The following is a 13,955-nucleotide window of genomic DNA, read 5'->3' as shown; positions in this document are numbered from 1 at the left end:
GTAGATGTTAGACTTTAAAACTTTTTTCCTTAATTTGGGGCAACCATTTTTTGTGTTGTTTTTTTTCTAATTAAAAATGTTTATGGCATCTAAGAGCATATTTTAAATAATCTAGTGAACACCCTTTGAAGTGGCAGCAGAATGATGGTTTAATGCATGCTTTGAGCTAAGTACATATGCGTGAAACTAATTAAAGCATTTAATGATCTGTGGAAGCTTTTTGAATGGTGGAATAGCCAAACCTGAGGAGTGGGAGTGGGTGGAAGTAGGTATTTTGCCATTTTCTTTCTTTTAGATAATTGCGATTTGAAGAGAGTTGTTTCATATTCTTTGGCAAAAATATTTCTGAGAGGGAATATAATATTGATGAAATGAAGCAGCACTCTTTCTGCTGATGACCTAATATTTCAAATTGGCCTGTGCATCAGAATCACTTATGGAGATTCATAGCCACAGATGGCTGGGTTCCAGCCCAGAGATAATTACTCAGTCTCTGATGTTTTTTAAAAAAATCTACATTTAAAAAATTCTGCAGGTGATTAAAAAATATATTCAAAATTTTATCAAAGAAGGGACAGTGGCTTAATCTTCTTATGCAAACTTTACATTACAGAAAAGCACACAAATTATATGACTCAATAGTTTTTCTCAAAGTAAACATACCCTTGTATCCTGCACCCAGAACAAGAAATAAAACATTATTAGAGCCACAGAAACGCCCCTGTCCCTCTCCAATTGCTACCCATCCACCCCTACCCCTATCATTACTTTTCTGACTTCTATATCCCAGATTAATTTTGCTTGTTTTTGAACTTCACTATATAAATGGAAGCATAGAGCTTTGAGTCTGGCTTTTTTTACACAACATAGTATTTGTGAGAGTCATCCATGTTGTTGTAATTTGGTCACTCTTATTGCTGAATAATATTCTATATTATGGATATAGCAAAATTTATTCCTTCTACTGTTAATGGACTTTTGAGTTGTTTTCACTTTCGGTAATTTAAATGGCACTGCTATGCATAGTCTTGTACATGACCATTTTGGTGAACATATGTATTCTTTTCTTTTGCTGTGTACTCATTTTCAGTTATCTATTGCTACATAACAAACCACCTCAAAATTTAGTGGCTTAAAAATAATAGCCATTTTTTTATGACCCTGTGGGTGTCAGGCATTTGAACAGGGCCAGTGGGGATGACTTGTCTTTGTTTCAGATAGTATCAGTTGGGCTCACTCATCCTAGCTGGCTGGGGCATGGAGGTCCAAATGGTTTTACTTACATGTCTGGGACTTTTTGGTGTTAGCTGTGAACTTGGGCACCTTACTTCTCCTCATGCAGTTTCTCTGTCCAGCAGGATATCCTGGACTTCTTTACATGGCAGCTGGATCCCAAGAGAGCAAAGGCAGAATCTGCAAGGCCTCTTAAGGTCTATGCTCTAGAGCTCACAAAAATCAGTTCTGCTACATTCTGTCAAAGCACATCACAAGGCCCAGCTGCAGATTCAAAGGGGTTAGGAAAGCTCCATCTCTTGCAGGGAGCAGCAGCAGCATTATATTGTGTATTATAAAGGGATATGGATACAAGGAAGTATGTTTCAATGGGGCCATTATTATAAAGATGTACCATAACCCAGGAGTAGAAGTTTTGGGTTATAGGACATGCATATGTTCAGCTTTATTAGATACTGACAAACAGTTTTACAAAATGGTACCAACTGATACTGCCACCAGTGTATGAGAGTTCCAATTGTTCCATATCCTCACCAACACTTAAAGTTGTCTTTCTTTTTATTTTAACCACTTGGCGAGTATGTACTGGTATCACGTTTCTGCTTTAGTTTGCATTTACCTGGTGAGCAGTGAAATTGCTCACCTTTTTGTATGTTTATCAGTCATGTGCACATACTACTTAGTTAAGTGCCTGTTCCGAATTTTTGCCTGTCTTTTCCTTAGCAATGTGTATGAGTTTTATAAGTATTCTAATGATAAGAATATGAACCTTTGTTAGATAAATGTATTACAAATATATTTTCTTAGTCTTTGCCTTTTATCCACCCCCCAGTCTTTAAAAGGTGTTTTTGATGAACATACATTTTTATTTCAGTGTAGTACAGTTTTTTTCCTTTATGATTGGTTGTTTATCCTGTTTAAGAAATCTATATATATATATATATACATATATAAATATATATACACAACACACATATATACATATATACACACTTGTTTGTGCAAAAATAAATACAGGATAAACCTACAGGATAAACCAGAAACTGATGACATTGTTTACTGACAGGGTATTGGGGGGATGAGTGGGAGCAGGGAAGAAAGGATGGGAGAATGAGGATTGGGTAGAGGAGCGAGGGGAGAATGACACTTCTCTGAGTATACCTTTTTGTAATTCTGACTCTTACAACCATGATAATGTTTCAAATCTCCAACAAGATAAAAACAGACAGTGTATATGTGTGTATGTTGCCAAAATAGAATACACACCATGACAAATGAACGCAACTATATTACAAATGATGACATAATCACCTGAAGGAAGTGGGGAAGAAAAAACTAACCTAAGTAACATTGGAAAATAGCATTTTAACCATAACATACCTTGATGAGGTTTCATTTTTACTTATCCTGCATGGGTTTTGCTGAGCTTCTTGATATCTGAGTTTATATTCTTTGTCAGATTTAGAAAATTTTCATTCATTAATTATTTAAAATATCTTTCAAGTCTTAGTATCCTTTTCTTTGTGAATCCTTCTGCTTTTAAACTTAGGAGGCCCTGAAATATTTAAAATGTGATTGCTATGCCTGTATTTCTATATTTTTAATGGTTTGACTTATAAAAAATTTAACACTTCATAAATTTTGAATGTTTTTATATTAAACTAAAAAAGGAAATTTTGATGCCTGGTGGTTGAGAACAATTAAAAAATATAACTACAAAGAAAATTTCAAAGTAGTTAACCAATTTTTCCCACACATTCATAATTTATCTTTTCACCATGATTTGTAATGCCTCCATAATACATTTATTTAAAAATGTGTAATAGGTCATATTTCTGGGCCATCTATTCTCTTACACATCTCTCAATTATAGAATGCTAGAATCATGTTGATTTAATTATTGTGTGGAGCAGAAAAAGAAATTTGCAGATTATTGCTGTAGGTCGATTTCATTTAAAAATTATTTCCAGCTTTATTGAAATATAATTGACATATAATATTGTATAAGTGTAAGGTGTACAATGTAATAATTTTATTTGTCTATTTATTATTAAATGATTACCACCATAAAGTTAGTTAACTCGTCCACACCACCTCACTTAGTTACAATTTTTGTGTGTGTGTGGTGAGAAATTTTAAAATGTACTCTCTTAGCAACTTGGAAACACACACTAGAGTATTGTTAACTAGAGTCACCATGTTGTACATTACTGTAGGTTACTTTCTGATGGCCCTCTTTGGTAGGAAGGTTCCAGACAACCTCCACTTAGGCCTATTTGGCATAAGTGCTCTGACTCCTAAGCAAGGTATATTTAGGGATACAACTACACTTCACATTTGCAGATATCAGACCAGATTAATGGTTTTAATCTGAGGCACAGAGTATTTTGAGACCTCTGGGTGTTCCAAAGGTGAGAGGTAACCTGGAAGCAGATGTTTTCTGTGTCCTACTATTTTAGTTGCTCAAAAGCATTTCATAGGGCTTGATGGAGAGACTCTACACATCCATTCCAGTCTGCTTTTCCATATCAGCCTCCTCCCACAGGTATATAGCCAAAGCTGCTATACATAGCAATAGGTTTAATCAGAAACTGGTGGAAGTGGGGGGTGGGACAGAGTGTATGGAAGTGTTGTTTTGACTTTTCCTTTTGCTTCCCACATTAGCCAAAATGTTCTATCAGACCAGGTATTTTATTTATATGTATGTATGTGTGTGTGTGTGTGTGTGTGTGTACATATGCATATTTATTTATCCATATTGTTGAAAATATACAGATGTCCTTTTTTTCCCCATTGACCCCTTCCACCCTGCACCCACTCCCCACCCCAGGCCTTCACCACAGTATTGCCTGTGTCTATATATTTTATTTTGTATTAGTTTCAGGTGTATAGCATAGTGGTTAGACAATCATACAGGGATGGGCAAAGTAGGTTTACAGTTGTGAATACATGAAACACAGAGTAGTTTTATTCTTGTAGTATTATTTATTTTTGGATTATATATTTTTCCATATGAACAACTATAAACCCACTTTTGCCCACCCCAGTATATTTTACAAAGTATTCTCCCCAGTATCTCCAGTACCCACCTGGCACCATACATAGTTGTTATAATATTATTGACTGTATTCCCTATGCTGTACTTTACATCCCTGTGACTATTTTGTAACTACCAACTTGTACTTCTTAATCCCTTCACATTTTTCACCCAGTCCTCCAACCCCCCTCCCCTCTGTCCTGTATCTGTGAGTCTGTTGCAATTTTGTTTGTTCATTTATTTTGTTCTTTAGAACAAATATAAGTGTCCACATGTAAGTGAAATCATAGGGTATTTGTCTCTCCCTGGCTGACTTATCTCACTTAGCAATAATACCTTCTACGTACATCCATGCTGTCACAGATGGTAAGATTTCATTCTTTTTTATGGCTGAGTAATAGTCCATTGTATATATGTACCACCACTTTTTATCCACTCGTCTATTCATGGGTTGCTTCCATATCTTGGCTATTGTAAATAATGCTGCAATGAACATAGGGGTGCATTTAGTCTTTCAAGTTGGTGTTTTGTGTTTCTTTAGTTATATACCTTGAAGTAGAATTGCTGGATTATAAGGCAGTTCCATTTTTAATTTGGGGGGGACCCTTTATGCTGTTTTCCACAGTGGCTGCACCAATCTGCATTCTCACCGACAGTGCACAAGGGTTCCCTTTTTTCCACATCCTCACCACTTGTTTGTTGATTTGTTGATGGGGCCATTCTGACAGGTGTGAAGTGGTATCTCATTGTGGTTTTAATTTGCATTTTTCTGATGATTAGTGACCTTGAGCATCTTTTCATATGTCTATTGAACATATATATGTCCTCTTTGGAGAAGTGTCTATTCAGGTCCTCTGTCCATTTTTAAATTGGGTTGTTTGTTTTTTTGGTGTTGAGTTGTTTGAGTTCTTTATAAATTTTGGATATTACCCCCTTATCAGATGTATCAGCAAATATGTTCTCCCATTCAGTAAGCTGTCTTTTTGTTTTGTCGATGGTTTCCTTCGCTGTGCAAAAACTTTTTAGTTTCATGTAGTCCCATTTGTTAATTTTTTCTTTTGTTTGCCTTGCCCAAGGGGTTATATCAGAAAAAATGTTGCTACAAGAAATATCAGAGATTTTACTGCCTATGTTTTCTTTAGGATTTTTATGGTTGTCTTACATTTAAGTCTTTAACCCATTTTGAGTTTATTCTTTTAAAAAAAAAAAATCTTTATTGATTTCAGAGAGAGGAAGGGAGAGGGAGAGATAGAAACATCAATGATGAGAGAGTCATTGATCGGCTGCAGCCCACAACCCGGGCCTGTGCCCTGACCGGGAATCGAACCCCGATCACCTGGATCCTAGTCGACGCTCAACCACTGAGCCATGCCCGGCTGGGCGAGTTTATTCTTGTATATGGTGTAAGAAGGTTGTCTAGTTTTATTTTTTGCATGTATCTGTCCCTTTTTCCTAACACCATTTGTTGAATAGACTGTCTTTACCCCGTTGTATGTTTTTGCCTCCTTTGTCAAATATTAAGTGACCATATAGGCATGGGTTTATGTCTGGGTTCTCTGTTTTGTTCCATTGATCTGTGTGTCTGTTTTTATGCAAGTACCATGCTGTTTTGATTACTATAGCCTTATAGTATAGTTTGATACCAGATAGTGTGATTCCTACAACTTTATTCTTCTTTCTCAAGATTCCTGTGGCTATTCAGGGTGTTTTGTGGTTCCATATAAATTTTTGGATGATTTGTTCTAGTTCTATGAAATATGCCATTGGTATTTTGATAGGATTTGCATTTAATCTATAGATTGCTTTGGGTAGTATGGACATTTTAATGATGTTAATTCTTCCTATCCATGAACACAGTATATGCTTTCATTTATTTGTATGTTCTTCAGTTTCTTTCTTCATTACCTTATAATTTTCTTAGTACAGGTCTTTTACTTTCTTGGTTAACTTTATTCCTAGGTATTTTTTAATGCAATTGTAAATGGGATTGTTTTCTTAATTTCCCTTTATGATAGTTTATTATTGGTATATAAGAATGAAACAGATTTCTGAATATTTATTTTGTATTCTGCTACTTTACTGAGTTCATTTATCAGCTCTAATATTTTCCTGGGAGAATCTTTAGGGTTGTCTATATACAGTATCATGTCATCTGCAAATAATGACAGTTTTAGTTCTTCTTTTCCAATTTGGATGCCTTTTATTTTTTCTTCTTGCCTGATTGCTGTGGCAAGGACTTCCAGTACTATGTTGAATAAGAGTGGTGAAAGCAGACATCCCTATCTTGTTCCTGATCTTAAGGAAATGCTTTTAGTTTTTTCCTGTTGAGTATGATATTTGTTGTAGGTTTGTCATATATGGCCTTTATTATGTTGGGATGTGTTCCTTCTATTCCTACTTTGCTGAGAGTTTTTCATTATAAATGGGTGTTGGATATTGTCAAAAGCCTTTTCTACATCTATTGATATGATCATATGATTTTTTTATCCTTCATTTTGTTTATGTGGTATATCACGTAATTGACTTGCAGATTCTGTACCAACCTTGCATCCCTGGAATAAATCCCACTTGATCATGGTGTATAATCTTTTTAAAGTATTGTTGGATTTGGTTTGCTAATATTTTGTTGAGGAATTTGCATCTATGTTCATCAGGGATATTGGCTTATAATTTTCTTTCTTTATAGTATCTATCTGGTTTTGGGATTAGGATAATGCTGACCTCATAAAATGAGCTTGATAGCCTTCCCTCCTCTTGAATTATTTGGAATAGTTTGTTAAGGATAGGTGTTATATTTTTTGTTGCTCTGATGAATAGGATATTTTCCCCATTGTATCTCCTCAATGATTATTGGTGGTATTTAGGAAAGCTATTGATTTATATCTACTTATTTTGTATTGTGCTATTATTGAATAACAATAATGAAACTATTATTATTGCTGGTATTTATTAAATGTTTGCCATATACCATGTCTTTAAGTACTTTAAATATATCTTTCCATTTAGTCTTCATGACAAACCAGTGAGATCAGTATTATTATCATCCCCTTTTTGTGGATGAGAATACTGATGCTGAGAAGATAACCTCCCAAGGTTATTCATCTCATCAGCAGTGAATCTGTGATTCAAACTCGTATGTTTAACCTCTGTATTATATTAATTCTATCAACTCTGGGAGTTTTTCAATGGATTTTCTCAAGTGTATATATTTAATCACACTCGCCACAAGTAACTTTATTTTTGTATCTTTGTGTCCAGTAGTCACTCCTCTTATTTTGACTTCATGTTTTGTTAAATTGTTAAAATGAAACAGTGAAAGTAGGCATCCTTCTTTTGTTAATGATTTAATAGAAAAACCATTATTGTTGATTTAAATTTAAAAAATTATGTTAAGGAGGTATCCTTTCATTCCTAGTTTTTTGAGTTTTTAAAGATCAGGAACAGGTGTTAAATTTTATGAAATGTCATTTTGTAAACTATTGAGTTTATTATATGGACACCCAACTGTGTTAATTCAGATTCATAATTTAGAAATGAAATAAGTATAAATGAAGTTCAATTGGTGCTTTTCCTTTTCCAGCAATATCTGGAGCTTGTTTTCAAAGTGACATGTGGGTGGTAGAGGCAGAAATTGTTTGTTGTTGTTTTTTTTAAATTATGGGCTTAAATTTTTCCCTTATCCAGATTTCGAGTCTGTATTAGGTAAAAGAAAAGATTTTGTATAGGGGGCATTTTTAAGGTGTTTTCTTTTGAACAGCTTGTAAAGATATTACTTGGTTATAATTCAAAATTTTATTATATTTAATTGGGTTAGATTCATGTTGACAGAATTGTAAAACAAATATATAAGGATTATTTCTAATTACATGTTGCACAAATCTTCATATATTGTTGGCATTCATTAAACTGTTATTATTAGTTATAATAGTTATAGCCCACAAAGACAGTGCTTGCATTTGAAATGTTAAAGCTTTTAATTGTTTTTTATATGACCTACATTAGCTATACATTAGAAAGAGAATCTATGTTATTCTTTTAATATGTGGTTAAAAACCAGCAAAAGGATTATGATTTGATATTTACTGATATTTCATATTGAGTAGTTTGTTTTGTGTTTTTTTAAAATAGCAGCATCTTTTTAAATTAAAAAATTATTTTCTATTATTATTATTTTAATCCTCACCCAAGGATATGTTTTTATTGATTTTTTTTCTTAGAGAGAGAGGAAAGGAGAGGAAGAGAAAGAGAGAAACATTGATGTGAGAGAGAAACATTTGTCAGTTGCTTCCCGCACTTGCCCCCACCAGGGATCAAACACACAACCTGGGTATGTGCCCTGACTGGGAATCAAACCTTGGACCTTCTGGTGCAGGGATGATGCTCCAGCCAACTGAGCCACATATTGAGTAGTTATGACCAAGAATTGATTTAGGGAAATGGTGCTTTTTCATATGTTTATCACTAGATGTGTCAGCTGATGAGAAAGGGAGAATTGACAGATCATAGACAAATGCAAGGATTAGGAAAAGAAAGTTGTTTCTTGTTTATATCTCACAGAGTTGGGAATACTCAGTAAGTCAATTGTAAGATGATATAGTGAAACTGCTGGGGTTGTGTTAGTTTTGTTTGTTGTTGTTGTTTTCCCAAGAGGAGCCTGATATTTCAGTGTGTAGAGTTAAGAAGAGGAAAGTTTTCCCTTGGAGCAGGATGCATCTCTAAGAATGACTACCAAGTAGAAATGAGTGGCTTGATCATTAAGATAGTTCAGTAGATTATTTAGGCTTTACTGCTTACATAATGAATCTGAGATAAAATTTACCAAGATGCTCTGCATTTCTTGTTTTCAAACATAAAATGAAGTAAGCTATTGTCAAATCTCAAACCAAATCCAAAAGAAAAATAACCTGCTGGACCACACTGAAGACAGACATTATTACTCCTAAATTCAACTTCTTAGGAAAAAAATATTGGATACACAGTAATTTAGAAAACATTTTAAAATTACCAAATATGGCTTTGGAAAAAATTTTCAAGTTTAGTTCTTAACTGTAATCTCTCAGAATAAGTGAATCATGAAAAAAACATATTCTGTCTACATCTTCTAACATCATACCTTCCAAACATGTCCACTCTAAATATTCAAAATGATAGAAACTGCTTACAGACAACTTCTGATTAATGGCCTTAGTAGCAATTTAGTGTTAATGCATTGAAGAGTATGTCATTGTCCTCTGTATCAGTTATCTGTTACTTAAATAACATGGGCTAGATATTCAAGAAGGTATTTATTGCATTTAAGTAATAATACTGTGTATTAAACAACCACAATAGTTCACTAGCATGTCATAAACATTTCTTTTTGCTCATAAGTCTACAGATTAGCTGGGCACATCTGCTGCTCTTGGCAGGCTTGATTTGGCAGTTTTTCGGGTCTTAGCTGGAGTTCACTCATGTGTCTGGAGGTCTGTTGGCTGGTGGCTGATCTAGGATGGCCTTGGCTAAGGTGACTCAGCTCTGCTCCACATGGTGTTGGAGCTTTCAGTAGGCTAGCCAGGGCTTCACGGTAGTGGCATGGTTTCAAAAGAGAGAGCATGGAAACAAACAAGTCCTTGTGAGGTCTTGGCTTGGAACTGGTATGTAACACTTCCACCACACTTTTTAGGCCAATACAAGTCACAGACCAGCTTCAAGGGCTGGGGAAATAGACTCTTGGTGAGACTAGCTTCAAAATCACATTAAGAAGAACATGGTCAGAGTTTGGGATAGGGAATTGGGGTCACTGTTGCAATCAATCTGCCACATCCCCTTTCATCTTTCTCCACTTGATTTGGCCAGATTTCTGTTCTTGGGCTGATCATTTCATGGGCAGTCTAGCAAGAAAGGGACTCTGGATCTCAGCACCTACTGAAATGGGCAGTGCAGGCAATGTTATATAGAGATGTGTCTCTCAGAGAGATGTCCTTTGGATTTCTGCCGGTGGTTTGTCACCTAACTTTATCTGCTTTGTTACCAAGAAGAAAAAGAAAATCACGTCAGAAAAACTGTATTTATATGAAGAGGGAGACAAATCAATTATAGCTAAGTAAAATTTGAAGTGTTTAATAGGGGGAAAATTAAATGTTGCAGTTTAATTTTCTGTAGATCATGGATAGCAGCAAATGTTTGAACCAAATACAATGCATTGTTATGTTTTCAACCCCATTTGTAAAAATCTGAAATGTAAGAGTGGGCAAAAAATGTAGACTTAGAACTTCAGAGCATCAAAATACCGTGACTGACTAGTTTTCTCTGTGCTTCTCCCTCTATTCCCCACTGGTGAGCTCAGTGCTTTGGTAAAATGTCCACCCAGGAAGGGATGATGGTGATTCATGTGCGTGTACCTACTGGTTTTAGAACAAATCATTCCTCGTGGTTATATGTGGGATATCTCAGTACAGTATTCATAACATTTAGCACAGTGCCTTACATGAGCTAGACACTTAAGAAGGTGTTTATTGCATTTGAGTATGGGAATGTTGATTTTTGCCCCCCTTTCTGTTTTTTTCCCAGCATTAGCAGATCGGCTATTTGGTTGCGCCCTCCAGGAGGACAGGGATAGGCAAGATTGTATAGGGCTGATAGAGGTCCCAGATTCCTATGGTGGTCCTCGGGTGCAATTTCCACTCAATTCTACTTCTCTTCATGTACTGATTGAGGCCTTTAAGAAGCAGCAGGTAAGTGGAAGCGAATACTGCCTTGATTCTTGTACATAATGTGTTCGATTACTGTTTGTGGAATGTGTGAATGAAAATACTGCAGCAGCAATGCATTCCCTTGGGGAAAAGCTTCACATTGAATGAGCTACCCTCTGCTTTTCTTAACCCATTGAATAGAAGTATCCTCAGGTGAACAGAAACCTCTTCTCTATCTATAACTTATGGCATTTCCTTTTTCTTTTTCTGAAATATAATTCACCATAAAATTCATCATTTAAAGTATAAGATTCAGTGGTTTTTAGTACATTCACAGGATTGTACAACCATCACCAGTAGCTAATTCCAGAACATTTGCATCACCCCGAAAAGAAGTGTCATACCCATTACCATTCCCTTCTCCTTCACCCCTGGCAACCACTATTATACTTTCTGTCTCTATGGGTTTGTCTATTCCAGATATTTCATACAAATGAAATCATATAATATGTGGCTTTTTGTGTCTGACTTCTTTCATTTAGCATAATGTTTTTAAGGTTCATTCATGTCTCAGCATGTTTTATTACTTCTTCTATGGCTAATAGTCTATTATATGGATATACTATTTTTGTTTATCAATTCATCAATAGATGGACTTCTGGATTTTTTCTACCTTTTGGCTATTATGAACAATGCTGCTATGAGCATTCATGTACAAGTTTTTGCATGAACATATGTTTTCATTTCTCTTGAGTATATACATAGGGGTGGAATTGCTGAGTCATGTGGTTACTCTATGTTTAACTTCTTGAGGAGCATCCAAACCATTTTCCACAACTGCACCATTTTACATTCCTACCAGCAATGCATGAGGGTTCCAAATTTCTCAAATTATTTTGTCAACACTTATTATTTTCTGTTTTCTTTTAAATTTTATTTTTATTATAGCCATCTTAGTTGTGTGTGAAGTGGTATCTCCTTGTGGTTTTGATTTGCATTTCCCTGATGACTAAAGATGTTGAGCATCTTTCCATGTTTATTGGCCATTTGTACACATTCTTTGGAGAAAATCTATTCAGATCCATTGCCTACTTTAAAATCAGGTTATTTCTCTATTTATTATTGAGTTGTAGGAGTTCTTTATATATTCTGGATATAAATCCCTTACCATATACATGGTTTGCAAATATTTTCTCCCATTTTGTAGGTTGTCTTTTCACTTTCTTGATAATGTCCTTTGATTCACAAAAGTTTCTAAATTTGATGAAGTCCAATTTATCTGTTTTTTTCTTTGGTTGCTTGTGCGTTTGGTGTCATATCTAAGAATCTGTTGCCAAATCCAAGGTCATGAAGATTTACCCTTATGTTTTCTTTTAAGAATTTTATAGCTTTAGCTCTTACATTTAGGTTTATGAACTATTTTCAGTTAATTTCTATTCAACTTCATTCTTTGCATATGGATATGTAGTTTTCCCAGCACCTTTTGTTTAAGAGTCTGTTCCCGCCCCCCCATTGAATGGTCTTGGTACCCTTGTCAAAAATTAATAGGCCAAAATTAATAAATCCATTAATGGTATGGATTTATTTCTGGACTCCCAATTTGATTCCACTTGTGGTGTGTCTATCCTTATGCCAACAGCACATTGTCTATTACTGTGGTGTATACATTGATTAATTTTCTTATGTTGAATCACCCTTGTATTCCTGGAATAAATCCCACTTGTTCATGGTGTATAATTCTTTTAAAATTCTATTGGATTTGGTTTGCTGGTATTTTGTGAGGATTTGTATTTTATTCATAAGTGATATTGAGATGAATTTTCTTTTCTTGTGATGTCTATATCTGGCTTTGGTATCAGGGTAGTACTGACTTCATAGAATGATTTAGGAATTGTTTCCTCTTCTATTTTTTTGCAAGAGTTTGAGCAGGATTGGTGTTAATTCTTTAGATGTTTAGTAGAGTTCACCAATAAAGCTCTCTGGTCTTGGATTTTTATTTGTTAGGAAGTTTTTGATTAATGATTCAGTCTCTACTTGTTCTAGGTCTGTTTGGATTTTCTGTTTCTTCTTGAGCCAGTTTTGGTAATTTGTATGTTTCTAAGATTTTGTACATTTCATCTTAGTTATCTAATTTGTTGGTGTACAATTGTTCATAATAGTCTCATAATTCTTTTTATTTATTTATTTTTTTAAAAATCCTTACCCAAGGACATGCTTTTATTGATTTTAGAGAGAGGAAGGGAGAGGGAGAGAGGGAAACATCGATGTGAGAGTGAAACATCAATCAGTGGCTTCCTGTACTTGCCCCAACCAGGGATCAAACCCGTAACCTAGGTATGTGCCCTGACTGGGAATCGAACCCGAGACCTGTAGGTGTATAGGACAACGCTCCGACCAACTGAGTCACACCGGCCAGGGCTCTTTTTATTTCTTTAAGGTCTGTGGGGATGTCCCCACTTTCATTTCTGATTATAGTTATTTTCATTTTCTCTCTCTTTTTTCTTAGTCAATGTAGCTAAAGGTTTTTGAATTTTGTTGAACTTTACAAAGAATCAGTTTTTAGTTTTGTTGATTCTCCCTACTATTTTTCTGTTCTCTACTTCATTTATCTGTACTCTAATCCTTATTTTCTTCGTTTAGCTAGCTTTTGGGTTAGTTTGCTCTTATTTTTCTAGCTCCTTAGTGTTAAGTGAGACTTTTCACTTGAGATCTTTCTTAATGTAGGTATTTATAGCTATAAATTTATCTCTGAGCATCACTTTTGCTTTATCCCATAAGTTTTGATATATTATGTTTTCCTATTCACTCATCTCAAAGTCTTTTCTTTTTTTATAATTTATTTATTGATTTGAGAGAGACAGACATCGATTTGTTGTTCCCTTTATTTATGCATTCATTGGTTGATTCTTGTATGTGCCCTGACTGGGAATTGAATCTGCAACCTTGGTGTATTGGAAGGATGCTCTAACCAACTCACCTACCTGGCCAGGGCAATATCAAAATATTTTCTAATT

General features: G+C 34.9%; 1 protein-coding gene across 2 annotated transcripts in view; it reads left to right on the top strand.

The window, feature by feature from the left end:
• Positions 1-13,955, top strand: part of PPEF1 (protein phosphatase with EF-hand domain 1) — an 82,751-nt gene that overhangs the window by 23,825 nt on the left and 44,971 nt on the right. For both annotated transcript variants that reach the window (XM_081126180.1, XM_081126181.1), the window contains one exon: positions 10,820-10,983. In XM_081126180.1, the coding sequence (XP_080982306.1) occupies positions 10,820-10,983 (164 nt within the window). The remainder of the gene's footprint in view (positions 1-10,819; positions 10,984-13,955) is intronic.

This window comes from Miniopterus schreibersii (genome assembly GCF_964146895.1).
Source record: "Miniopterus schreibersii genome assembly, chromosome: X".
Lineage (NCBI taxonomy): Eukaryota > Metazoa > Chordata > Mammalia > Chiroptera > Miniopteridae > Miniopterus > Miniopterus schreibersii.
The sequence above is the reverse complement of the archived record's forward strand: the minus strand, read 5'-3'. Positions and strand labels throughout refer to the sequence as shown.